The following is a 27,816-nucleotide window of genomic DNA, read 5'->3' as shown; positions in this document are numbered from 1 at the left end:
AAAAACAATGGAGGGGGTAACAATGCTCAATAGGAAATGTACTCATTACTTTGCTCATATAACTGTAACCCTCTGTATAGTATCATTACAATAAAAAATTAAAAAAAAAAAAAAAACCTCGAACAGCTTTGGGGATCTGGGATCTAACAAGTGCTGAGGAAGCATGAAAATATAGACGTGACCACAAGGAGGCAGTGGAGACGCAGTTGCCATTGCCACTGCAAGTCCCAGGTAGTCCCGCATTACATCCAGAAGCTGGGGATGTCTCCATGCAGAACACAGGTAGAGCAGGTCCTGAGCTCATACCGCAGCGATTACCTTGAGCATGATGGTCTCAAGCCTCTTTCCTTATCTGTGAGTGGAAGGCCACCCACAGCCCCTCAGGGGATGCTCTCATGGGAGCCAAGAGAAAACCCAGAGCAAGGACTGCCACCTGTAGCAGCTCATAGGCGCTCCCCACCAACTTCCCAATTGAGTACAGCCCATACAGGGGTCAGCAGGACCTGCAGCCACTGTCCAGGCCCAGGACCCTGTTCCCTGGGCTTCTGGCTTTCAGACTCTACACCTGGGGCTCCTTGGAAGATTGAAAAGGGTTTAGTTTCTCTGCTGGGCCCATTAGGTTGTCAGACCAAGAAATGGCACTAGCACAGGTGAAAATAATGGCAAACTTTATTGGCATAAATCACAGGAATTGAAATGGAAAAAGCCAGATTAGAAGTTTATAGAGAAAAAAAAATCAAAATGAAATGATCAATGAACTACTGACCCAGACGATGGACCCCAGAAACCCTAGTCCCTCTTGGGGAGCAGTCTAGGGTGGGTCACTGTAAACAGAGCTATAAGGCCTGTGGGTGGAGTGGAGATGTCCGACTTCTCAAGGGCCTGGGCTGACCTCCCCAGACCTGGGCTGTCCCAGCCCTGTCCTGACAGGGGAACTCCCTCTTCTGGGACCCCGGCACTCAGTCTCTGCTAGGAGGCTGGTGGAATGGTCTGGATCCTTTCCAAGCGACCCTTCAGGGACCCCTTCTCTCAAGAACACTGGCCTGGCTGCTCCTATTTCATTCTGGAGAAAAGAGAGCACCTGGCTTCCTGTTACACTGGCAGAGGCCTGTCCTTCCGCCCCAAATCTGACTGTGGCCCCGTGTTCCAACCTAGGCATTTTCTCCCCAGACCTCCTGAGCCCAGATCCCACCTGTGCAAGGGGAGGAACGTGGGCCAGGTCTCCAGGAAGGGTAGGGAAGCTGAGGAAGTAATGGGCACATAGAGTCCGTAAGAGCAGAGGCCCTTGTGGTCGTTGTGAGTGGAATCAGATACTAGCTTTCCTGAGAAGGCAGAAGAGCGAGCCCCGGAGAAGCAGCGAGGAGGCAAAGGGTGTCCAATGGGTTCTCTTTGTTGCCAAAAAGTTCAGAGGGGGAAGAGGCTTAGACAGGAAGCCACCCTCCTCACCCCCCACCCCCGGCCCCACCTGGACTGACTGCCCCTTCTCCCTTGGGAACAGGCCAGCTGAGGTTCAGAATTCCAGGTCTCAAGGACCACACCCCCTTAGGCCACTTATGTAATGAAGAGCTTGCTGGCCTGAACAGTAAGGAAGAGGTTTCAAAATACAGCAGTTTATATATTTAAAAAAACAACAACAACCAGTCCTGGTGAGCTGTGATGTTATAGAAGGGTAGTCACAGTTAACCTGCTTGTGCTAAGAAAAAAAAAAAAATACAAATTGTTTCCCCACCCCAAGTATAAAGCAAGCAAAGTCCATACGAAAGCCACAGCCGCGGACAGAACCAGCAGCAGTGGACAGGGAGAATACAAAAAGGAACATAGTTAAAAATCTCTTCAAAATCATCTCGTATAGAGAAGTAAAAGCAAGTTGGGCAATACGAATTGAAACCTCAGTGTAGAAATCTTATCAAAGTCAGTACAGTGACCAGGCACAGGTGACACTCGCCACCTCACGCCGTCCCTGGAGACGGGAGAAGTGGCTAGAAAATGTTATTGCTGGAGAGAACTTTCTCAGTAGAACTGGAACAAGTATAAAATGGGTGGCCAAGGGAAGGGGACAGTCACCCAGGCCCAGGGAGACTGAAAGACTGGAGCCGAAGGACCTTTCCACAGCCCCTGCAGAGCTCCTGCCCTTGGATGGACAGGTTTATGCTGGCGTTGTCTGGAGGGGTCCAGGTATCCCCTCAATACTCTCAGATAATTAGATCGGGAAGAAATAAGGATTAAGTGGGCCCCTAGATGGCCCTGCCCCTCCTCCCGCCCTGGCTCTGCCGCTGACCTGTGAGTGGGAGATGGCTCCAGTGTGGGGTGACCATTTGTGGGGACGCACAGCATGTGCTATGGGGGTGGGTCCACCTTCCACCTCAGGGGAGGACCTCGGGAGGGGGGAAGGTCCCGAGGCTCTGGTGGGGGTGAGGAGAAGCAGGCAAGAGCCCCTGCCACCCCCTTCCCATGCTGCACCAGTTGAGGGCAAGGTTCCAGTTTCCATTGGGTTTGCCCATGGCACCTCGGCGAGGTCTCTGGGTCACAGTAGCAGTTGGGGACACAGGCTGGGGAGGGGACGGGTGCCAGGAGGGGCACTAGCAGAAGAGCTTGAGGAAGCAGTTCTGGCAATAAGGCTTGTCGTTCTGCTCCTTGAAGGTCCCCTTGTTGAGCTGCTTGAGGCAGAAGGCACACACGAAGTGCTCCGGGTGGAACTTCTTGGCCATGGCGGTGATACAGCGGCCCGTGATGGGCTTCTGGCAGCCGGAGCACAGCGAGCCGCGCCGCTCGTGGTAGTGCACCTCGCAGTATGGCTGCCCATCGTGCTCAAAGAAGCTGCCGTTGACAAAAGGCGTGAAGCATTCCTGCCAGACAAGAAGTGGGGCGGCCAGAGGAACGGGGCTCAGGGGATGGCCCCTCCTGCAGCGTGACGCGCAGGACACGATAACCCTCATCCTCTCATAATGACTCCCACTTGCTCATTTTCTCCACACTATGTTCTGGGCTAACTGCATGGGTTTGGGGGTTGCTTTTATCCCCCGGGGTGGGAGGGGATCCCGGTCGAGTTTTTGTGGGTTTTGTTTTGAGTAGGATTCGACTCAAGGCTTTGCACTCAGGGCAATCACTCTACCACCTGATCCACACAACCACAGTCCTTTTGCTTTTAGTTTGCCCGGGCTGTTGTCATCTCCTGCTCTACCTTTAGAGTAGCTGGGATTACAGGCATGAATGACTGCACATGGCCTAAAATCCTTAATTCTCCTAGGAGAAAAAGAATCTGAAGTTTACAAGTAACCTGTCCAATGTCAGTGGCTACTAAGTAGCACAGTCTGGATTTGAAGATAGGTCTGACTTGGGCACTTCAGCAAGTGCCAGAAACCCTGGGGCTGAAAAAAAAAGGATCTGACCCAAACTCTGTATCATAGGGTCACGTCTGGAGATTCACATGCACAGATGAAAAGATGTGAGACTACTTAGGCAGAGACTGTTTCTAAAATTAACTCAGTCAAGAGAACCCTTGCTGGGTCCCTAGTAACATCTGTGGATCCTCAGGCCCCGCAATACAGTTTAGAAACTGCACATTTCTGTTGAGTCTGCTCAGTGTTTGTATCATCTCATTTAATTCCCACATGCTCTTCATCCAGATACGACCAGCTGCAGGACTCCGTGTACCCGCCGCCTTCTCTGTCTTGCACATGAGGTATTAAAGACTGAGAGAGGATGGGAGACTGTTCCTGGTTTCTCCTAGCTCTAGCCCAGGACCTGCTGGCCTTGAGATCTTGTACTCCTGCGTGCTCCCCCCATCAGCACCCCAAACAAGAGAAGGCCAAGGGAGGGAGGCCCTTCCCTTACTCCTGATCGCTCCCAGCCCCTGCAGCTGCAATGGGGGCTCCTTACCCGGCACACGAAGCACTCGGGATGCCAGAGGGTGTTGAGGGCGGAGATGTAATTCTCCAGGATGGCCCGAGCACAGCCGCCGCACTTGGGCGCGAACATGTCAAAATAATCCTTCCGGCAGTAGGCCTTGCCATCCTTCTCATGGAACCCTGAGAAGTAGGGGGGATTGTGGCAGATTTAGGGCCTCCAGAGGTGGATCCACCCTGACTCCATTATCAGCACAGTCTCCCAGCCTTCCTCCTGGCCCTCCGGGAGGTGGTGACTTTATCCACCAGGTCTGCCATACCTTCAGGACCGAAGAAGGCCCCACACTGGGCACAGAAGAAGTGCTCAGGGTGCCATGTCCGGTCGAGGGCCGTCACCACTTTCTGTGAAAGCAAAGGAAGGGATCAAATCCAAGCTGTGCCCTGCTGGACAGATCACATAGCCAAGACACACAGGGAGAGTGAGACATCTCCCTGGGGATCTCTGCAGGAATTTAGGACGGGAGGCAGCTCAGGCTTCAGGCCAGCTCCCACTCCTGGCACTTCCTCACTGCGTGAACCTCAGGCATGTGACATGCCCTTCCAAGTGAGGGGTACAGTAAAGATCTAATAGTGGGGGCAGGGGGGCGCAGTACCCATGTGAGAACCCCAGCTGCCCTCCCCAGCCCATGCAGGAGCTCACATCCAGGATAGGCCCATTGCAGTAGTAGCAGCGCGGGGAAAAGAGGTTGTGATAGTCCTTTTCACAGTATGGCTGTCCATCCCGCTCAAAGAAGTTCCGGGATCCGATCTCCTCCTGGCAGTGGGTGCAGACAAAGTGCTCGGGGTGCCATGTCTTCCCCATGGCTGTCACAACCTAAGAGGAAAGGCACAGTGGCTCAGGGCAGGGACAGAGGGTAGGTCCTGCCTGGTGCCGACCTGCCCCATTCATCACCTGCCCAGCGATGGGCTTCTTGCAGGCCCCGCACACCCCCTTGGCGACCGTGGCGACCCCCAGCTTGTTCAGGTCAGACTGCAGGCTCCCCAGCATGCTGTCCAGCTGGCTTCCAGGCTTCAAGGGTCCCCCAGGAGGTGAGCTGCTTCCGGTCTTCCCCTGGGCCATGAACTGTAGAGATGGGGAGAGGATTAATCAGCACTCGGGAAGGTATGGCACAGTATCAGGGCTTAAGGCCTTTTCTCCCTCCTCAGGCAATGGGCTGACCCAGGCCAAAAGCACAATATGCTCCAGGAGGTCCTGAGACTCCTAAAGATGGGAGTGACACTGGCAGGCCATGCTGGTGGTTAGGGGGGCTCCCAGAGGGTTAGAGGAAGAGCTCATGGCACCCTGCTGCATGACCAAGCCCCAGGGAACACGACAAGCAGCCCAGCACTGACCCCTCCCTCGTCCTGCCCTTCAGGGCTGCTCTGCCTGCTGCTCGGAGGCCAGCCAGCCACCCAGTTCTGCTCTCCATCCGCTCTTTGCTCCAGGCCGTGCATCTTAGATAAGGGAGGAAAGGAGGAAACGAAATTTCAAAAAAAAAAAAAAAACTTAAGGAAAAAAGAATAAAAGACCTTGTTTTTGAACCATTTCACGCAAGGAAATTCAGGATGAGTGTTTTTCCCCATTGGCAATACCAAAATCAGGAGAGGAAAAAAAAATCTAGAGCAGAATAACCTGAGGTAATCCAGACACAGAGAAGTCCAGAGAGAGAGAGAGGGAAAGGGAGAGGGAGGTAAGCCACCCAACAGCACAGGGCATGGGAAGGGGAGGTGAGCCCAGAGGCCTCACCAGATGCTGGCCAGGGGGCTGGAAGGGGTGGTGAGCTTCTGGTCTGTGGTATCAGGGGGAGTGGAGAGGAGCCAGCTGAGTTCCTGAGGAGTGGGGCCTGGACATCGGGACGTCAGTGAAGCTCTGCCAGGGGTCAAGATCTAAGGAAAGACTGTGGCTAATGTGCTGGCGGCGTGGCTAGCAGGGAACAGGCAGGACTGGGGCTGGGGCTCCTGAGAGGCCTGCCTGCATCACTGGGAAGAGCGGGTCCTCGTCCGTCTGGCAGCCCACGGACCTCACAGTACAGGGTGCAGGAGCGGAAGGGTTGGGGCCCTGTCCATGCTCATCACAGGGTTCATCCCCTGAGCTCTGGCCCCCAGGAGAACCATGGATACAAGCTGAGGGTCCCAGGTAGGAGGGGGAGGGCGGCCGGGGGAGAGGAGAAGAGCTGTTGGCCAAGGCCCCTGAGGCATCTGGGTAATGCTGGAGCAAAGAGACAGGAGGAGGAGAAGCCACAACAGAGATGGTTCTTCTCAGAGGAATGGGAGAGTCAGGTGGGAAGACAACCTGGGAAAAAAGGAGGGAGAGAGGTAAGGAAGACAGAAGAAACCATCAGCTCAGGGAACAAAGGGAGTGAATGGACAGATAATGTCCCCAGGCTCCCCTGGGCCTTGCCACTCTGGAACTAAGAGCAAGGCCAGTTTTAGATGGCCACAGGACGTACCCCCCACTCCCACCCCACCCCCACACTCAGATCTCTCCTCTAGCCAGAGCTGGGGCAGAGGAAGCATCTAGATGCCTGCTGCCCAGGCTCTGGGCTGTCCCGAAGCTCCTGGCTACCTTCTCTACAAGCTGCCCCCCAGCCCGCCTCCCTCGTGGCTGCACAGTGATGACGACGCCCTCAGTCAGCCAGTCTTGGGTGGAGGCCCCTCCTGGCCCTGCTGCCTCCTCTGCCTCCGGCTGGATGCCCAGCCGGCCCTGCAGCTCTGCGATGAGCCGCTCCTGGGATGGGGTCCTGCTCAGGGTGGCGGGGTCCAGCCGGCGGCGAGGGGAGGGCTCCCGGGACATGGGGTGCGCATGGCCTGTCTCCCGGCTCCTCCTGATCACAGATCGGATCTGGGGGCGGAGGGGGAAGCTGTCACTGTCCCATGTAGGCAGGATACCATGCCATTCAGTCCACACGCAGGGGTCCCAGAGGAGCAGAGGGCAGGACGCAACAGCCAGGAAAGAGCCAAGCTGAGAAGGAAAGAGGGAAGAGACAGACAGGGACTGGCTCAGGAGCATAGGCCAAAAGAGCCCCCTGGCCTAGCATTCTCTTCCAAATCAGCCTCTGACCTTGGCAAGGCATTTAGCTTGAAGGGACCTCAGCTTCTCCATCCTTAAAATGGGGCGGACAGTATTTTCTTGGCTTACCTCACAAGGTTATCAAACAAATTTTAGAGAATATACATGGATGCTCTTAACAGGGATTTAGTCTTTTTCTTTCTCTTCTGATTTCAACAGAAAAATAGGCTTTTCATCTTCTGTATGTCCTTTTGCGTGCGTGCGTGCGTGTTGGTCCTAGGGCTTGAACTCAGGGCACTATCCCTGAGCTTTTGTACTCAAGGCTAGCACTCTACCACTTGAGCCCAAGTGCCACTTCTAGTAATTAATTTGGTGATTAATTGGAGATAAGATTCTCATGGACTGGACTGGCTGTGAAGCTTGATCCTCGTCTCTCAACTTCAAGTAGTTAGGATTATAGGAATGAGCCACTGGCGCCCAGCTCTGTTTTTTAACTCATTTTTTTCTTTACATTATAAGCTACTTATTTTCATATTTGAGGGTTTGTTGTTGTTCTTGCTTTGGAAAAGGGTTTCTTGCTTTCTGAGTCAAGCATGTAACAAGTTAACACCAGGGTAGCAGCCCTGGAGCCACAGGGTCCCACACTTTCTAGGGATCATCTCATCTAATCCGCTGCACAGCCTTGATGGGAAATGGTTTATTATTACCACCATTTGAAAGATGAGGAAACTGAGACTGAGAGCAGTTGCCCAAGATCACAAAAGTAGCAAATGTTGGCAGTTCTTATTGAGGCTCTACATAGTTCCAGAGGTCATGCTTTAGCCATTCTGCACATCAGAATGTTGAGGGCAGCTTGTCTAAAGGGAAAGCCTTACACAAGCAAGAGGCGGGTCATTGCTGTGAGAAATGGTAGCATCCAGACAGCAATGCTGGCCCTACAAGGCCCACTGCCAAGCGCTCATCCCTGGAGCCAGGGCCCCCAGCACTTCCTGCTCAGGCAGACACACCGTGCAGTGGGGGCTGCATGCAGTTAGCGAGGAGTGGCCCACATTCAGAAGGGCAAGGCCCATGCCTAGTGACTGCTTGAATTTGCGCCTGCCTGGCCAGAGGTGGAAATCCTCTCCGTGGTGCTGGGTATGCCCGTGACCATGGCATGTAGAGGCTCCCGCTGCTCCTTTCTGGCCTCAGGAGCAGCTTCGGTGGTGCTCTTTGGGATCCTTAGGGTCTCCAGTCCCTGGGTCAGTCCCCCCAGGCTTCCCCTCTGCGGCATGGCTCGGCCTAACTGCTGCTCCTTGTCACCTGGGGTGTGGCAGCTGCCTTCCACCCCCCCTGGCTCTGGCCGTGGCTCCTCCTGCTGGCCATGTTCCTTTGTGAGACTCCAGGTATCTGGGAAGATGGTCTGACGGTCCACTGCCACAACTGATGGCTCAGTTACTTCCTGAATCTCAGGCCTGGAGGCCACCAAAGCTGATGGGCGTTTACAGGTGGCAGCCACAACCACCCCTGGACCTGCAGAGTTAGCTGGTGGCCCTGGCGGATCTCCAGGCTCCTGGGTTCCTGTGCTCCCACCAGAGGGTAGGGTGTTGCAAAGGGAACTTGTGGGATTCAGCAGGTCCCTGCTAACTTGAGGCTGGCTCTTGGCATCAAGTAACCCTGAAGAACCCTCTAGAGAGGGAGGTTTTGAGTTGTGGGTGGCCAAATCAAGCCAGCTAGAGGCCACAGGAGGTATAAGGCCCCATCTATTTTCCCCAGTGCAGAGAACCTCTGGGGTATGGCTTTGGACTTGAGGGGAGGCTTGAGTGGTAAATAGCAGGAATTCAGAAGGCAGAGGAGAAGAAGATGGACAAGGAAGGGAGTGGAGTGGGGAGGGATCTGGGTGGGGAAGTGGCTCCAGAGAGCTCAGGGCCACAGCAGAGGAGCTAGTCTGGAGGAGAAAGACAAAGGAAGAGGAAAAAAGGAGAGAAACAAGATGAAGACAGGTGAGGAAGGATGCTCTCAGCAAGGGGAGGGCTGGGCCTTACAGTCTGGACAGCCCCCATTCACACTGCCCCACAGTACACACACGACAGCTTAGAGTCTTCTGAAAACTCGGACCCCACAAAAAGCTCTTCTGGGCTTCCTCAGACCTCATGAAACCTAGGCAACAGGAAGCAGCCCCAAAGCCAAGCTTGTGAGGTAGATGTAAAGAAGACCAAGGTGAGGCAACCAGGGAGGTCAGCCCCAGATGTGAAGCAGCTGCTATGCCGCCCTCCCAGAGGATTCCCGTCTCCAGTCCTTGCTCTTGGGCACAGCCAGAAGCAGTGCAGCTTCTCCTCACGGGGCGTGGGACACCAGCTGTCTTAGAAAGCCAGCAGCCTTTGGAGCGCACCAGCACAGGCCAGTGCGCCGCCGAATCCACTGTCTTGCCTCTTGCTGGTTCCTCAGAATCATGGCAGCAAGGTTCACAAGCCTGGATTCAACCCACCATGCAAGCCCCAGCTGGAGGGAGGCAGGAGGCACCACTGGGGCCAAGAATGCACCAACAGCTTGCTTCCCTTCTCATATTCCCTAAGTTGTATTCTGAAGGTCCCTAGCTGACCCATGTGGAGCTGAAGTCAGCAACTACTGGAGAGTTCTATCAATATCAATGCCTGTGGAGACACTGCATCCTCTAAATAAAATATCACAGGCTGGCAGGACTGGAGGGGCCCGGAAGGGACGGGGCGGGGTCCCCCGTGCAGGCCAGGCCCAAAGGCTGGGCAGGTTAGGTTTCCCAGACAAGTCTCCTGGGAACTCAGGCCCCTGCAGCCAGGCCTGGAGGGAAGGGAGGGAGGATAGGAAGAGGCAGGCAAGGGAGGCCTGTGGACTCAATTTCCAGAGACAGAAAGAAAGAGGATGTGTTGAGGACAGCTAGCGTGGGAGATGGAGCTCTGGGGGAAGTGACCTCCCAGGCATGGGATCCTGAGGCCCCCAGCGTCCAGTAGAGCATCCCCTCCCCCACGGAGACTAGCCATCAACACAGGGCTCTTTGTCTCTATGTCCCAGCCTCCTGACCCCCTTGACCTGGGTACTGCCAAGGGAGGAAGGAATGTCCCTGCTGAGCACTTTCCTGGCTTTTCTGCCTTCACTGGCTTCCTCAGAGCTCAATCCCCGAAGAGCGCCTGGCCTCCCTCCCAGGAATCACACTGTCCTGCCAAGGCCAGGGACATTATGAATCTTTAACTCAGGTAAAGCACCCCAACACCTAGGTACCAAGGTACAGCTACTCACACAGAGGAAAAGAAAGGGAGGGGGGAGGTAAGGAAGACAAGGGGGCCAAGGGCACCTTAAAATCTGACAAGGAAGCCATCAGCTCGTCCAGCTCCCTGGTGGCAGAGGAGGCGGAGATGCGCGTCTGTTGCTGGCTGGATGTGACTCGCTGTGGGCTGCTCATCTCACCCTGGTTCACAGTGATGGCAGGGCTGCAGGGGCAGGCATGGGGTCAGGGGGGAGCCCGGAAGCCAGCCCCAGGCTTGGCAGGGGATCAGGTTAATGCTTCAGCTCTGACCCTGCAGTCTTGATGCCTCCCCCGCAGGAGACCACCAGTGTCCATTATCCTGGGGGCCCATCATTGGGTGGGAGGGGGGTCTGTCAGCCAGGAGACAGTGCTCTGAGGTGAACTGACTAGGGAGAAGATGGGGCAGCTTAAATAGAACCTCTGCCAGGAAGGCTCCTCTGCCTCCAGCCCAAAGGGGAAGTTCACACGTTAAACACACCCAAGCACCCGGGTGTATCCTCCACAACTATACATGGATGTAAAACTACTACAATAACAGGATCACACCGTAGGTGGTGGGTGGTCAGCAGCTAGGACCCCAAAACCATTCACATGTATTGTTTCGTTTCACCTCTATCAAGGTTAAGTGGTCATATTCCAATTATCTGCTTGTCCCATTTTTGGTTTTTGGATTGTTACAACTGGATAGCTCAGGCCAGACTCAAAACTCTTGATCCTCCTGCTGCAAGTTCCTGAATGTTGGGATTACAGGAATAAACCACCACCCCATGCTTTTGGAAAGAGCCTGAGCACTCACAAAGAGCAACTGGCAGAGCCATAATTTGAATGCTATTATGGGCTACAAAGCCTGAACTCACAGCTGCTAAACACAGGTAGCCTCTATATGAACAATGCCTGCCTTTTCTGATTAGTAATGGCTGGCTGACAGCAAGAATGGTGTCCATGGACTAAATTGTAAACCCAGGGCCTGGAAACAACAGACACTTAGGGACACTGGAGCCTGGGCCCTGGCTGGGGAAAACATTCGCCAGCCTGAGGAGAGCTGTGGATAGATACTCACACAGGGCTGGGCACAGAGCTCTCCAGTTCGTCCAAGAGGCTCTCCACACTGGGCCGTACATCCTCCAGGGCCCGGCCTCCATTCCTCTTTGGCTTCTCCTTCGTCAGAGGCCCAGCTTTGGTCCCCAGGGGACTGTTATTCTCTGGGATGCCATAGTGAGGGCTCAGGGCCCCAGGGAGTGGGGGGCTTGAGTTGGCCTCATCTTGGAAAGGAGAAAAAAAAAAAAAAAAAGGCTGCTCAACCCTTGAGCCCTTCAAGGACCTGGAGGTCGACAGGTAGCCTAGGGCCCCAAGCCTACCTGCAGGGAAACTTGGAGAATTATGCTGCACGGCATTGAGTTCCAGCAGTAGGCGGTCGAGTTCTGAGAGGTTGCTGCCCAGGGAGGAGCTCATGACGGTAGGTGAAGGCTCAGCTGATTTCTGTTTGTTGGGGAAGCTTTTAACGAGCAGAGGAAGTTAAGTGAGAGGAGCTCCTCAGCCTTGTGCTGGCTTACTGCTCCCCAAATTCCCAAGGCCCATAAGTTAGAACAGACAAAAAGTGTGTCTCTGGACAAGCAAGCGGAGGGTAGGGAAAGGATGTGGTGAGGAGCCTGAAGGAAGTCTTGCTTCAGGTTCTCAGCAGCTGTAACAGCTATGCTGTAACAGCGTGGTCACTCCATTATATGGAGATGTCCTTGACAAGACCGGGGCCAGCTGAAAGGCAGGGGAGCGGGCAGGGAGCGGCCAGGAACCTCACAGCCTTCTGGAGTTAAACCAATGACTCTGGCGACAGAACCCCTGAAAGCCACTTGTCAATGCTCTTCCCTGGCCAGAGTTACCTCCCACCCTAGCCAGGTTTCCTAGCAGGAGGCCGGGCTGGGCTGGTGGTACCTGTAGACGTGCTCCTCCTCACCGGCTCGGGAGCATGGAGAGCCAACACCGTCGGGGTCAGAGGCACTGGAAGGGTTGGCACTGGAGCCGTATACAGGTGATGGGGATGGAGGCTAGAGGGAAAGAAAGAAAAAAAAAAAAGCACTGAAAATTCTCCCAAGGGAAGGACAGCAATAGGGAGCAGAAGTAGCCCCAGTGCTCATCCTCCCTCCTCTCCCCCGCCCCGCCTTCCAGGCAGCTTCTGCTCACAGCCAGTCTGATCAGGGAATTTCCAGTCTGGCTGGATGATTAATAATTGGTCACTGCCCCCCTTACATGGTGGGTAGGAAGGGCAATGTCCGGTTGGGAACAGCCATGCCCCCCCTGCCTCAGCTCCCCAAGCCCCTGCTAGATAAGCTCCTTTGGGGGGCACCTTACCTGCTGGTGGGTGAATCGGGAGCCACTTGGCTGCCACTGGTCTAAGGGGGCGAGGATGGTGCCATTGAGGGCCTCACTGGAGGGGGGGGGTGGGACGGGGGGCGGCACTGCAATCTCCTGGTAGGTATGGTTTCCAGTTGGGTAGGAGTAGGGGGGCTCCTCGGACAGGAACACGGGCCGCTTGGAGATGTGGGAGGTGGTGGACTCCAAGTCCGCCAGCAGGGCGTCTGTGAAGAGCAAGTACGGGGAGAAGGTGAGCGCCAGGCCTCTTGGAAACTTTCCAGGGGCAGTGCCCCGCCTGCCTATACCTCAAGAGCTAATGACTGCTGGGCACCTGCCCCACCCCAGGGAGAAATGACTAGCCTCAGGACAGGAAGCCGCCAGCCCAGCCCAGCCTGGCAAAGAATTGGCTCCTAAAACTGCTCTCTTCTCCCCCAAGCCCAGCCTGAAAGTGCTTGGGACTCTCCTACCTCTGGGTGTCAGGCGCCCGGCTCTGCGTTCCTCCTGACAGAGCTGTGCTGTTGGCTGGGCCAAGTGAGAAATGCCTGCCTGGAACTCTGATTCCGCACGGCACGGAGGAGAATGGGTGGGAGGGGCCCCACGTCACAGGGAGGGGCCCAGCAGTGCCAGGACCTCACTGAACTCCCAGCGTTTAGGCTCTCTCAGCCCAAAGACAGTTGGGGTCCCCTTCTTCTCTCCCTGCCCTCTTGACCAAGTAGAAGCAGAACCCCAAGCTCCAAGTTCCTCCTGAGGTTCCAGGACATGGGGTAAGGTGTGTGGGTGCTGGGGGGGGAGGGGGAGGGGGAGCTTTGAGTGCAGTAGTGCAATAGTTGCTATCCCCTTGGCAGGGGGTGGGGGCTCTCACAGGTCTGCTCTGCTGCTCTGCTGGCTGTGTTCCAAAGCCTGGCAAGTGGCCCAGCCCCAGAGGCTCCAAGGCCCCGTTAAGTTGCTTTTAACAGCAGCACAGGCCCTTAAGAACAAGCTTCCGTTACCCCAGCCCCCAGCAGCCCCCAGTAGGAACCTTGTGTCTCCCTGTCTGCAGACAATGAAGGTTACAACTAGAAGGGCAAGGGTGGGAGCTGCTGACCTTCCCACCTCCTCCTTCCCTACCCAGGACCCTCCCAGGGCACAGCCCAGCCAGCCCCAGGTGCTGCACCCTCATTCCTGCTGTGTTCCCCAACCTGCTCACTCTCCAATCCCCAGTGCTCAGGATAATAGTCAAAAAGGCAATAGCTGCATTTACTCCCCATTTGCTAGCAAATCACTGCACTGGAGGATCCCACTGATCCTCCAGATAACCCAAAGGGCTGGAATTCTGTCCTCCCTTTGCAACTATGGATGCTAGGCTTGAGGTGGAGGGAGGGCAGGACTCCAGGACTCCTCAGAATCCACAAGCCTGCAAGAGGCTGCTGTGACAGCAAGATGACCTCAGATTTAAAGAGTCTGACGTCAATAATGGCAAGAAGGTCCAAGCTTTGAGAGCTGCCAGTCTAATCCTTCCTTGCAACCCTGTCCCCAGTCCAACTCCCACCCAGAAGAGAGAAGAGAGAAGGAAGCAAGGCTCTTACCCAAGCCTGTGGGGCCACACCTTGCCGTGGCTGCCTGTCCTGATGGCCTACCCCCCTAGGCTGGTCACAGATGCCCAGATGGCCTAAGATCACGACCACGGAACCAGGTCTCCTACTTCTGAAGGTCAATTCATGCAACCCCCTTCCCTTCCAGGCCCTCTGGAGGAGGTCTGACTTCCTGCATCCAACAAACCGGAACTACAGGGAGTCTAGGAAACAGCAGAAAAGGAACTAGTGTTGAAGGCCAATCCCTGTGGTTTCTCTAGGGCCACACCTGCTGCCTTGGCTCCACAGTGTCCCTACTTCCTTTGGGCCCAACCCCACAAGGGTGGGGTCCTCCTCCTCCAAGATGTGCAGAGCCAACTGGGAAACCTCCCCAGACTACTCAGGGCAAGCAACAAGTGTAACCCTGGTGAGGCTGATAGTAGCAGTAAGTTGTCCTACCTGCCTTCCTTCTTACCATGACACTAGCAAAACAAAGGTCCAGAGGCATGCTTGTCTCCTGCTGCCAAAGATGGATGAAATGACATTGCTGGGCTCTGAACAAAGTCTCTTAGGCTCTAGACACTCAGCTGAAATCAGATGGTCAGCTTTTCCTGCTAAACACTTGTGAATCAGGGATTCCGCTGCCCACTCATCAAGCCCCACAAGCACTGATTTACAGACTGGATGCTGGCTTGTGATTTCCACAGGCCCTTTTCAACAGATACACAAACTGGTTAGATTACTGGTTGAGGGTCAAGTCCTAGGGCACTGAGACAACAGATCACACTGGTCCTGAGGGAGGGTGAGAAGTGGAAAAGTGATCTGCAGTTCTGGAGGGCAAATCGCTCAGCTTCTCTGACCCTTACTTTCCTTGGTAAGATCTGGTGCATAACTTACACCTCAGCATCAGTGTCAGGGTTATAAGAGGTAACAGATGGAACTGCAAACATCTGAACTTATTTACTTTGTGAAATCCAGAAAAAAAAAAAAAGACGAGAAAAAAAGATCCTCCTCCAAGAAGGGTAGGATCTGGGCGAGATGTGGACATGACAATCTTCACTAGAAAAATAAAGTAATAAAGTAACATTCCAAGTACAGCCTGTGCAGATGTCAAGGAGAAGGCCTATCATTTCCCAATTTTCTCCAAATCATTTTCTAGCTGAGAGAGGAAGCCCAGCGCAGGACCTCTGCTACATCTTCCTCTTCCCTCTCCATCCTTAGTCCTTGCCTGATGATGTGGACAGGACTTATGGTCACTATCCCCCAAGATGCCCATGATGCACCCAAGGAAGACAGGAGTACAGGGGGCAGACAAGGTATAGACTCTGAACTTTACTTTGAATTCTGAAGGGTACAGATGCCAGACAGTTCCTCACAGGTTGCAAAATGGTTAAGGGCCAAAGTCCCCTTGCCAGTGCAACAAACTCCTTCCCTGGCTTGAGTAAACAGATCCAGGAACACAGCCATTGAAAGCTGCCCACCAGCAGATAAAGCCTCCTCCAGAGAGTCTCCTCATAGGTTAGCCATAGTTTTAACTTTCTGCCCAGCTCAAAATATCTAAAGGGGTATGCTCAGAAACTCTATCATACCCCAAGGAAAGTGTCAGAGACCACCAGAACGCTGGAACACACCTTTTCCCACATGCTAGGACAGGTTCCAGGTCCTCAGGTGGTGCCTGAGGACACTCATTTAGGCTAATGAGACCTCAAACGTTCTTCAACATCACTAAGTTTCTGGGTCCAGACTGAGACCATCCAAACTCAAGTCACTCTGCAGGAGAAAGCTCTTTTGGGGGGTTTTCAGCCTCTTTTTGTCTTACCTCTGAGGCCCAACAGAAAATAGGCCCTGGCACTTGCACCCACAGAAGAGAGAAACAGCTACTGAAACCCTGAAAAGTGAAGGAGATCAGGCTCAAAGCTAGGGGGCAATCTATGTGGTACAAAGTCCCCAGTCAGGCCACATAGCTATATCCAGCTGAGGGAGAGTTGCAGACATTTGCCACTAACCACCAGAGGGCGCCATTGTCCTATCAGCTTCCTGCCACTAGGCAGACAATCTCAGAGTTTTCCAACCGAGTTGGGGAAGACCCAGGGAGCTCCGAACCACATGAGTTTTAATCCTGAGAAAAGTTGGCAGAGCTGCAGAAGTAGAGCACGTTACTAAGTGGAACACAAAGTCTCCTGGGTGCCAAGACTTTGGGGCTGTGCCTGTAACACTATCTTTTGGAGGTGCAACCCAAGGACAACATGTAGTTGTTCACCTGCTCAAAGGGACATGTTGCCTCATTTCCAGTGGTATCTGCAGGCACCCCATCTCCATTTCCCAGCCTTGTCTGACCTGAGCAACACTGACACACCGTGCAGAGGCCTGAGCAACCACTGTAATCCTCTGGAAGTGGGTGGAAGCCTAAGATCTGTAGCCTTGAGAGGGTTAAACAGCTGACATCTCCAGCCTGCCAGAGAAGAACCTGAGGGGCCAGTCCACCCACATTCCCAGGGTTGCAGCTGTCAGTGCCCCTGAAGTTCCCACACCAGCTCAGTGGAGGGAGACTCTGGAGTCCCCTCATCCCCATACCACCCTCTGGAAAACCAGGCTGGCTCACTAACACCCAGCACTCAATAATGCGCTACAGAGAATCAGCAGGGTTGAGGGTGGAGCTCAGTTCAGAGCCATGGGTTCAGTACCCAGCACCAAGAGAAAGAAAGAGAAGAGACAGAGAAAGACAGACCCTGAGAGGCCGACAGAAGGCCAAACCTTTCTACCTCCACTGCGAATGGAGCAAAGAAACAAGTAAGAGCCCTTTCACAGCCAGGCTTCCTCCTACCTATGGCCACCACATCTTAGTATGTGAAAAGACTGTCAAGACCAGAGGCCTAGTGCTAGACAGGTGCCAAGAGAGATGAGATAAAGTTTCACCCAGGATGGCTCAAGTGTGTGTGTGGGGGGCGGGGATGTGGGAGAGAAACACAAGACCCAGAGCTTCCACTCTCTCCTCCCAGGTTCTGAGGATATTGGATGTTACAATTTGCACAAAGGGGTTCAGAGCAACACATCCTATCCAGTCAGTGGCTGAGCTGTTTGGATAGGATGCTCCAAAGTGCTTCATAGTTCCTCTCCTGCCCCATAGGAATGACCATTTTATTCATAGGACTCAATAGAGTGATGCTCACACTTGTAAGCCTAGCAACTCAGAAGGCTGAGATCTGAGGAGTGAGGTTCAAAAGCCAGCCCGGGCAGGAAAGTCCATGAGCTGTGGTTCAATTGATAGAGTACTAGCCTTGAACAAAGAAGCTCAACAACAGTGCCCAGGACCTCAGTTAAAGCCTCAGGACCAGCATAGACAGACAGACAGACAGTCCGACCAACCAACCGACAGACAGACAAGAAGGCAAACATAAAGTGTCCATTTAGCACAGGGCTTGAAACAGCATACTCTCAGTAACTTGAAGGTGCTGGGCCAGGGAGATCCTTCACAGAAGTGTTCAGCCCTTGAAAGAAAAGCAACTCCCTCCCCAAGTCAACATTCTATGCAATCCTGAGCCAGCAGGAAGGGCCCCATTCTGGCCAAAACAAAACCTGGAGCACCAGATCTCCACCTCTAACCCCCAGGCCGCAATAGGGTTAGGACAGGTAAATACTGAGCTTTGGGCCAATTTTCTCTCTTCCCAGGATTGGCAGGCTGCCCTGCCTGAATTCTCGCCCACCTAACCAGATCTCAAGACTCCAGACCTTCTAACTTCAGCCCCAGGCATTAGGAGAAGGATGGTGCTCTAGCTACGAGGAAGACTCACTCAACCAGGCCTTGCATTCTTGAGGCCTAACAGAGGTCCACAGCAAGCATACTCTTTTCAAAGCCCTCTTTCTATAGGCCAGCTGAACTCAGTTTTCATGGCCCCAGGCAGTTTCCTTTGGAGCTGAGAAATAGGAGGAAGGAACAGCAAACAGTTCCCAAGGCCCCCACACAGGCAGCAAGTGACTGCTAGAGCTCAAGGGCCCTCCCAACAGCCCTGGTCAGCCCGTCTGTGACTATGATCACGGTCCATGACTGCAACCACTGTGCTTGCTTGTGGCGTCTTGTGAAACCCAAACTCCTGAAGTCCCCTCCCCCAGAGCACCTACAGAAGCCTAACCTTAAGAGCCCTCCCCCCCCCCATCTTGTTGAGTCCAGAACTATGGGCAAGGGAGGATGCAGCCACAGTGCTGATTGCCTGAGCAGCCTTGGTGGCAACCAGTGTCACAGAAGAGTTGCTGGGCCCCTTAAAGCTCTGTGAGCTGGGGTTGTTTGCAGTGAGTGGGACTCAGCCCTTCCTAAGGAAGAAGCAATGTAAACAGCTGGACTAGCTCAGGATGGTCTCTTCAGGGCCCCTTTGGTGAGGCTCTTCCAGATTAGGAAGAAGAGAGCAGGAAGGCAGCACCCTCTCCCTGCCCCCAGCCCCTAACGCCTCCTCCAGGCCTGAGCATTTGAGCTGTTAGAACAGAGGTAATCTAATCCGCAAAGGGTGCTTTGACTGGGTGAGTAACTCCCCAGGAATGGGGAGCTGGGTATATTTATCCTGATAACCGTCCTGTCCAGTCCTGGAGGAAAGGCAGATTAGTGGCAAGTAAGGGGCAATCCACAATTAGACCAGATCACTCTGCCCTCACCCAGCCTAGGGACTTAGGGCCTGGACTAGGAACTCCACCTCTGAAGGGTCCTCCCCTGCCAAGCCAAGTTCCTGTCAATGGTCTCCTCTCCAAGAATTAAGTGCCAGAGAGCAGGGGCCATGTCTGTCTTGCTCAATGCCGTATTCCCAGCAGCCGGATGAACTGCTGAGCGACCTAATGACTGAAAATGGGAAGAAAGAGGATGGAGCAATGAGCAGAGGAGACAGCCAGTGCCAAAGGGAAGATGGGAGCCCATGTGCCATCCTCTCTCTCTGGATGTCTTCTCTATCAGTAGAACAGGCAGAATCTGATTTGTTACCATTCCTGGTAGCAAGCTCTGAGGAGGGATGATGACGGGGGACAGAGGGATTTACAAAGGACATTTGAGCTCTGGAGGAATTTGTCTAAATCCAAGATGCCCCTATTATCTGAATCCCCAATGGGCACTGCACTCCTCCAGGGGATGGGCAAGTAGCAATCAATACCATAGTGCCATTTGAATATTTAATAGTCATGCCTGGAGGTTATGAAGACTCAGCCACCAATTCTTCCTCGCTGACTCATGCTTCACTCAACAGGAACTGCCATCTTACTCTCATATCCCCCAAGGAAGTATGGGCTGGGGTGACACACAGGAAAGCAGGAGAGAAGACTGGAGCATTTTTCAACCTGCTGCTGGGGGGGAGGGAGGGAAGGGAAGGAAGAGAGGGGAGATACCCACTTGATAGGGCGGCTCCTTCCTAGTTTCCTAAGGACCAGAGGCTGGTCTGCCTGCTGCCAGGCCCCACCTTGAGAGGTTGACACATGAGTGTGCCCACAGGTTCACTTTATTTGGTATCCAGCTTGTGCCCAAGGTCACAGGGCACAAGTAAGCAGAGATCCAAGGGAATAAAAGACTGAAAGGTAACTGTGATGATCACCCTGAGCTCTAGGCAGACACCACTGGGCCAGTCCCCTCTGCACCGGGCCCCCAGGTCCCATGAATCATCCAGTGGGTAGGCCCCTGGCTTTGGCTTCCTTATCTGATTGAACTCTGGAGGTTGTACCGTAACAGGAAATAGGAGATGGAGAGGCCTAGGTTCTCTGAGCATGTGTACACGCTCGCTCTCAGCCACAGTTCTTTCTGGCTGTCCGAGCAGCTGAGTCTCACACCATAAACAATTAGTCTTGGAGCCGATAAGGTGGCTTAGTGGTAGAATACTTGCCTAGCATGCATGAAGCTCTAGGTTCAATTCCTCAGTGCCAAATAAAAAAGGCCAGAAGTGGTGCTGTGATTCAAATGGTAGAGTAGTAGACTACTAGCTTTGAGCAAAAAGAAGCTCAGTGACAGCGCCCAGACCTTTTGAGTTCAAGCCCCTGCACCAGGAAAAGAAAAATAAATAATAATTTTTAAAAAAGAACTAGTTTTCATGGCCAAGTTCAGCGGCCCCTCCTTTCCACAGAGGTTCCAGAATACCGGCTGTGGGCTGGGAAGGTGGCTCAGTGGTAGAGTGCTGGCCTTGCATGCATGAGGCCCTGGGTTTGATTCCTCAGCATCACATAAGTAGAAAAAGCTGGAAGTGGCACAGTGGCTCAAGTGGTAGAGTACTAACCTTGAGCTGAAGAGCTGAGGGACAGCGCCCAGGCTCAGAGTTCAGGCCCCATGACAACAAAAAAAAGAAAAGAAAAAAAAAGAAAAGGAATACCAGGGATGCATTTTCTTAGTCATATTACAGTCACCTCTCCAGCTCACCCAGGGACTCTGCACCTTTTAAGGTCAAGTTGAGGGCTATATTCCAGGCCCATCCCACAGTTCCTTCAATGGGTAAAACACAGATTCATATACAAAAAGACAGGCGGCCTCGAGCCCAGGAGACTCATGTACTGGAAATGTCCTCAGCCGTTCCAAAGCCGTTCCAAATCCACCCCAGGCCCTTCCTGCAATCTGGGCTCTTCCAGGCAAGGGGGTCTGTTGCAAAGCAGGGCGTCTCCTTGGGCCTCTCTTCTGCTAATCACCAACAGAGGTTAGGAGGGGCTCAGCAGTGAGTCATCACCAGCCCCACAGAGACCCGAACAAAAAGTTCAAAAGTTTGCTTTGTGTTCCTGGGATGAGCTGTCTTCTTTTTCTTTTATGCGATGTTTACTGATTTTAGGGCACCCATTTTCAAGTTTTGCCTACTGAACACAGCCCAGAATGGCTGCAGTACAAGCCAGAGCTTTGTTCTTCAGACAGCTAGATGGTCAGTTCCCTCAGATCAACTTTTCCTTCCCCAAGTACCTACAATTCACTGGCCCCAAGTCTCATTAACCCTTCACAGGGCCTCTCCCCATTTCACGTGCCTCCTCTTCTTCAACCAACAACAGGGACTGGCATCCAAGTCCACACACAACCCCCACTCCAGTCCTGTCATCAATACCCTTTTCTGCAGATACCGCTTGTTTGAGCTTCCTGGAAATCCACCAATCCACATTTTTTATTTGTTTGTGTATGCCAGTACTGAGGCTTGAACTCAGGGCCTGGGCACTACCCCTGAGATTTTTGGGGGGCCAGTTCTAGGGCTTGTACTCAGGGCCTGGGCACTGTCCCTGAGCTGCTTTTTGCTCAAGGCTAGCACTCTACCACTTAAGCCACAGTGCCACTTCTGGCATTTTCTGTTTATGTGGTACTGAGGAATTGAACCGAGGGGCTTCATTCATGCTTGGCCACATTCCCAGCCCACCCCTGAGCTTTTTCCCCCACTCAAGGCTAGCACTCTACCACTCGAGCCATGCCTCCACCTCCAGCTTTTTGGTGGTTAATTGGAGGTAAGAGTCTCACAGATATTTCCTGCCTGAGCTGACTTTGAACTACAATCCTATTTCCTGAGTAGCTAAAATTACAGACATGAGCCACCAGTACCCTGCAATAAATGGTTATATGTTTAGAGAATACCGATGGAAAAAGTCTATGTTTGGTACTAGCCTATTTTCATTTTTCTATTTTTGCTATAGAGGGTCAGCTTATTCTTATCCAGCAGCCTCTCTGCCTAAGAGCAAGGGAAAGAACCCCTGGAGTTGACATTCTTGTCTTAAAAATCTCTAAAAAGGAGGCTGGCAAGGTGGCTCAGTGGTAGAGTGCTTGCCTTGCATGCATGAAGCCCTGGGTTTGATTCCTCAGCACCACATAAACAGAAAAAGCCAGAAGTGGCACTGTGGCTCCAGTGGTAAGCACTAGCCTTGAGCTGAAGAGCTGAGGGACATTGCCCAGGCCCAGAGTTCAGGTCTCATGACTGACCATAAGGAAAAAAAATCTCTAAAAAGACACACCGCCCTCCCAAACTAGCCTTCATTCTGTACTTGGCCTTCTCATTGCAACCTGTCTCTAGCCAGTCTACATCGCCCCTTGCTTTCCCCAGCTGTGTCCTCTTACCCTTAATTCTGAATGTGCCTCACCACCACCACCATCTTTCATCCAGAACACATACGTATCCAGGGAATGTAAGGAGGCCAGAGACATAGGAAGTCACTTTAGGACAAATGCAGAACTCCTTCTGAGGGGGTCAAATTTAACAAGAGCAAAAAAATGTAAATCACTGTCTTTAATCAAAAGCAAGCCTACGTGATAGAGCCAAATGCAAAATGCAAATGAGACTGTGAGATAGACAGGCTTCCAAGAGGCTTTTTGCACAAGCACTTGGGGACTTCAGTGGATGGTTTTTCGCAGCACCACAAAGCCCTCACTGTCCACACATAAAGCCACCCCTATCCATACCACAGATTTGGCTGCTCTGGTGTTGCTGGGAGCTAGGACAGTCACATAGCTCTTTGTACGCCCTTCTGGGACCCCACCTGCCTGTCAGCATGGTAGAGTAGAAAGAACGGGCCTCCCAGGGGAGAGGCAGATGGCTTCAAATCCACCACTCACCAGCCTGTTGAGAATTTACTGGACTTGAGGTTTACTCAGACACCTCATAGGGCACATGGTGAGTAATGAATGAAAAAGTATGCGAACGTCATCATGGTGGCTGGGGATGATAGAAACGTGGGCCTCCCACTCTGACACAGAGGAGACACGTGATAAATATATCCGCATCACTGATTTTCATCTCCCTGCAGACAGGGAAAGGGAGGGGCTGGAGCCAGGGATAGCAGCCAGGGATCCTGGGAGCTATGACAAGCCGTCACTAACTTGGGTCTTCTTGCTGAGCAAACCACTGACCTCACCCCTCTGTGTCTGGGGTTCATTCCAAGTCCTCCTTGAAGAACATCAGCTGAGCCAGCAGCCTGCAACTCACTGCCCAGCAAGGGCAGAGGAACACAGAGAAGCTGCAGAGCTTCAGTGCTCTCCCCATCGCTACCGCCTGCTGGGAAGTCACAGCTGCCTGACAATCCTGTCACTTTGATTCCAGAGCTGCCTAAGCTTCACAGATGTGCCCAGAGAAACAAGCCCAGGAAAAAGAAGCCGAGAGGAGCCTTTGCCCCTACCACAGAGGCTCAGAGTTCCAATCCAAGCCTATTATCAGAGAGACACTGGGACCAAAAGCAGGGCTGTGTGGCAGAATGGAGCTCAGGAGGGAAGGAGTGAAATAACCCTTCCTAAGTATCTCCTAGGAACCTGGCTCCATGACCCCATTTTATGTCAGGCTGCAGAGGCCGGGCTGTTCAATCAGTGAACGCTGCAGACAGGAGGGTTTCCCACAAGGAGAGCACTGCCTTCCTGCAATGCTCATCCATCCCAGGACACCCTGGAGAAAGGAGGGACCACACAGCAGCTGTCCCTCATATGTCTGTCACCACTCTCCAGTTCTTTGACACCAGTCTCCAGAGCCCCATGGAGGAAACAAAAAAGGCAGGCTGCCCCACCACTGTCTATGCTGGCCCATGTCCTCTTTCCCCCTCCTTCTTTTCCTCATGCTCTGCCTTACGCAGAGCCTGGGATGAACCCTTGTGAGGACACAAGGGGTTCAAGAACTCTAGAAGGGCCAGGCGCTGATGACTTGTGCTTGTAATCCTAGCTACTCAGGAGGGTGAAATAAGAGGATCGAGGTTCAAAGCCAGCCCAGGCAGGAAAGTCCATGAGACTTTTTTGTTTTGGTCAGCTGTGGGGCTTGAACTCTGGGCCTGAGCGCTGTACCTGAGCTCTTCAGCTCAAGGTGAGCACTTTACCACTTGAGCCACAGCACTAATTCATGAGTAGCTAGGATTACAAGCATGAGCCACCAGCACCCAGCTCCATGAGACTCTTATTTCCAATTAACCACCAGAAAACGGGAAGTGGCACTGTGGCTCAAACAGTAGAGTACTTGCCTTGAGCTGAAGTGCTCAGAGACAGTGCCCAGGCCCAGAGTTCAAGCCCCATGACAAAAAAAAAAAAAAAGAATCCTAGAAAGAGCGGGGTACTGGTGGCTCACACCTGTAAATCCTAGCTGCTTAGGCAGCTGAGATCTGAAGATCACAGTTCGAAGCCAACCAAGGCAAGAAAGTCCATGATGCTCTTATCTCCAATTAACCACCAAAAAGCCAGAAGTGGAGCTGTGGCTCAAGTGGTAGAGTGCTAACCTTAAGCATAAAAAGCTCAGGGACAGCGCCCAGGCACTGAGTTCAAGCTGCAGAACCTGCACAAAAGAATTCAAGGAGGAGCCGGGCACAGGTGGCTCACACTTCAAAGCCAGCCCAGGCAGGAAAGTTCGTGAGACTCTTATCTCCAATAAAATACCAGAATACCAGAAGTGGCACTGTGGCTCAAGTGGCAGAGTGCTAGCCTTGAGCTGAAGAGCTGAGGGATAGCACCCAGGCACTGAGTTCAAGCCCCATGACTGACCAAAAAAAAAGGGGGGGGGATAGGAAGGGATGGGAAGGGGAAACAAAGGAGGAGGCAACAATGCTTGATAAGAAATATACTCATTATCTTGCCCATATAATTGTAACCCCTCTGTATGGTATTTTCACAATAAAAAAATTTTTAAAAATAGAAAGAAAGGAAGGAAGGAAGGAAGGAAGGAAGGAAGGAAGGAAGGAAGGAAGGAAGGAAGGAAGGGAAAAAGCAAGCAAGCAAGCAGGCAGGCAGGCAGGCAGGCAGGCTGGAAGCCTGTAAGTTTGAGTCTAATGTATTGCTGTGTATTGACAAGTGTTTTCCTCCTGAGCTCTATTCATATTGCTGCTGCTCCCGTGTGGGCATACAAGAAAGGGCTGCCCCAGGCACAGAGCTGCACCCTCACAGAGGTGGCAGGAGAATCCTCAGAAGACAGGGCCCCACAGTGTACAACACTAATTCAGCCAGCTAACGCAGAGACAATTGACTGACCTGGACTCCGAGCCCAAAATCAACCTGGATGTTCAAATGCTACACCCAAGCACTAGTGAGCAAAAAGAAATAGGTGGTGTGGGTTTCTTCCTCTTCCTGTATATTGTGCTCACCTGCTCCATGCCTGGGGTCAGCACTCTAGGAAACACAGGTCTGAGCAGGGAGTTGTCCTCAGCCTCTGGTTCTGATGTGCTGCCCATCAACTATGAGGTATGCCACCACCTGCCCTTGGCTAGCAATAATCAAGTATTGATATGTACAGCTAATCTGCATTTCTACTTTCAGAAAACCACCGGGTGTGGGTTCCAGATGATTCCATGATGGCCAGCCCCACCCAAATGTGTTCCACGTACTTTTTTCTCTTTCTTTTTTTGCCAGTCCTGGAAACACAGGTCCTGGGCACTGTCCTTGAGCTTCTTTTGCTTAAGGCTAGCACTCTACCACATGAGCCACAGTGCCATTTCTGGCTTTTTCTGTTTATGTGGTATTGAGGAATCGAACCCAGGGCTTCATACATGCTAGGCAAGCACTCTACCAATAAGCCACATCCCCAGCCATCAAGTCCTTTCTTGAATAAGAAAAACCTGGGAGGTGCATGGAATCCTGGACACAACCTTGGATGTCAGTTATGGAGCATTAACAGGAGTCAAAACTGCTATCTCAGATGGTCAGGTGCTCTGGGAAGAAGTGGCAAAAGGGGGCTGGGGGTTAAGTGATGGATGCAGGTCTAGCAGGAAGCCCTGAGTTCAAACCCCGTACCAAAAAAAAAAAAAAAAAAGTGTGGAAGGGAGAGGAAGAAGGAGGCTAACGGACCCCACAGCGCGCCCTCAGCTGACCCTTAATGACACTTGTGCTTCCTCAGAAGCACTGACACTTATCCAGCCATGGTCTTCTCAGTAACACAAGATTTGAAAGTCATCTGCTAGGTTCAGGTCCACAGGAAATGCTGGGGCCCCAGATAGCTGGTGTCACCACAGATAGCTGACACCTCCTGAAAAAGGGCCCATCTCAGTCCCCCCACCCCCGTACTGGTTTACAAGTGGTAGGCCTGACTGAACATGAGGCCCTGACCTAAAAAAGGAGGGATGCCAAAGAGGGCAAGACTGATTTCAACAGAAGCTCAAATCTCTGCATTGGGAACCTGCCTCTTCCTAGACAGAGAAGAAGCAGATGGTGGCTGCAGAGTCTCGCTGGGAAGCCATGACAGGAAAACAGACTTTCATGAAACAAAATGCATACACAGGGACCCCTGTGCTCTCAGCTTGGCTGACAAGGAGGGACATGAAGATGCATGTAAGCATAGAGTAGAAGAGAATCTACATAAGATTCTGTATGCCAGTGTGGCAGCACACATCTATAATTCCAGCATGTAGGAGGCTGGGACGGAAGGACTGGGGGTATGAGGCCAGCTTAGGCTATACAGCAAAATCCTGTCTCAAAAAGCAAAAAGGGGCCAGGCGTCAGTGACTCACACCTGTAATCCTAGCTACTCAGGAGGCTGAGATCTGATGATCGAGGTTCAAAGCCAGCCAAAGCAGAAATGTCCATGAGACTCTTATCTCCAATAAACCACCAGAAAACTGGAAGTGGCACTGTGGCTCAAATGGTAGAGTGCTTGAAGAGAGCTGAGAGCTGAGGGAAAGCACCCAGGCTGAGTTCAAGCCCCACTACCAACAACAACAAAAAAAGCAAAAAGGAAATAGGGGCTCAAGACCTAGTACTCAGCCTGCAAGAAGTACAATCCTGGGGCTGGGAAGGTGGCTTGGTGGTAGAGTGTTTGCCTTGCATGCATGAGGCCCTGAGTTTGATTCCTCAGCACCACAGAAGCAGAAAAAGCCAGAAGTGGTGCTGTGGCTCAAGTGGTAGAGTGCTAGCCTTGAGCTGAAGAGCTGAGGGACAGTGCTCAGGCCCAGAGTTCAGCCCTATGACCAGCAAAAAAAAAAAAAAAAAAGTACAAGCCAAAAAGCCAGAAGTGGAGGAGTGGCTCAATTGGTTGAATGCCAGCCTTGAGCAAAATAGCTAAGGGACAGTGCCTCGAGCCTGAGTTCAAGCCTGATACTGTCCCTCCAAAAAGAAACCCACCAACTCTAGGGCTGAGCCTGGAATGGAGCAGATACCAGGTCTCATGGGTAAACTTAGCAGAGGAACTTGAGGCCCACACAGCCAGCAGAGAAGGTTCTAGGGCTCTTGGCAAGCCAAGAGGTCTGGACTGGCCTTCCAGCTGGCTACATTAGGAAACTGATGGGGACAGAGAAGGACAGGAGCCATCCCATCCCTGAATTGGGTTGTATTGCAATAGACAGTCTGGGGCTTTGGGAATCCAATCCAGCGAGCCAAGACAGATGGCAACAGCAACACCCAGCTATAATGCCCAGAAATATCACACAGGAAGTCCCAGTGTACACAGAGGGAGCATTCCAAAAGTTTGTTTGGAAGTTGGATTCTGAATGGTAGAGGAGGTCTTGTATCAGAAACAACACTCTCAGGAAGATACATGCAACTGTTTGAGTAAACTGTTTGAGTAGAGTCTCCCTTCAGTTGTGCCAATGGGCACTAGTTTGGCAGTGCTTTGTTCTCTAAAACTCACCTGGGCTGGGGCCATACTGGCCTAAGCCCTCAACACCTGAACTCCTCATTTCTGCTCTATGCTAAGCATGGAGTACAGTTGTCTTAGATAGTCCCAGGACAATAGGACAAGAAACCCTCTGCTTCCACCCTTTTGCAAGTGTGCAGTTCAGAAAGCCTGGGTCAGAGCAAGACTGTCAGTAGGGGGCTGGGAAGGTGGCTCAGTGGTAGAGCGCTTGCCTTGCATGCCTGAGGCCCTGGGTTCGATTCCTCAGCACCACATAAGCAAAAAGAAA

The 27,816-nt window shown here is 52.6% G+C and overlaps 1 protein-coding gene across 3 annotated transcripts in view; it reads right to left on the bottom strand.

Moving 5' to 3' along the window:
* Positions 1-651: 651 nt before the first annotated feature.
* The window catches only part of Pxn (paxillin), a 51,177-nt gene continuing 24,012 nt past the window's right edge, over positions 652-27,816 (bottom strand). Inside the window, exons 2-12 of one of the 3 annotated variants that reach the window (XM_013014414.1) lie at positions 12,497-12,723; positions 12,080-12,192; positions 11,509-11,645; positions 11,211-11,412; positions 10,199-10,334; positions 5,238-5,339; positions 4,798-4,968; positions 4,546-4,719; positions 4,166-4,247; positions 3,880-4,028; positions 652-2,846 (exon numbers count right to left, since the gene is read on the bottom strand). In XM_013014414.1, coding sequence (XP_012869868.1) covers positions 2,580-2,846; positions 3,880-4,028; positions 4,166-4,247; positions 4,546-4,719; positions 4,798-4,968; positions 5,238-5,339; positions 10,199-10,334; positions 11,211-11,412; positions 11,509-11,645; positions 12,080-12,192; positions 12,497-12,723 — 1,760 coding nt within the window. In that variant the 3' untranslated portion in view covers positions 652-2,579. Of the gene's footprint in view, positions 2,847-3,879; positions 4,029-4,165; positions 4,248-4,545; positions 4,720-4,797; positions 4,969-5,237; positions 5,340-10,198; positions 10,335-11,210; positions 11,646-12,079; positions 12,193-12,496; positions 12,724-27,816 lie in introns of all 3 variants that reach the window. The other 2 variants (XM_013014416.1, XM_013014415.1) reach the window with 2 other exon arrangements.

The sequence above is a fragment of the Dipodomys ordii genome, unplaced genomic scaffold, assembly GCF_000151885.1.
Source record: "Dipodomys ordii isolate 6190 unplaced genomic scaffold, Dord_2.0 Scaffold23, whole genome shotgun sequence".
NCBI lineage: Eukaryota > Metazoa > Chordata > Mammalia > Rodentia > Heteromyidae > Dipodomys > Dipodomys ordii.
This window is presented reverse-complemented; position numbering and strand designations above follow the sequence as displayed.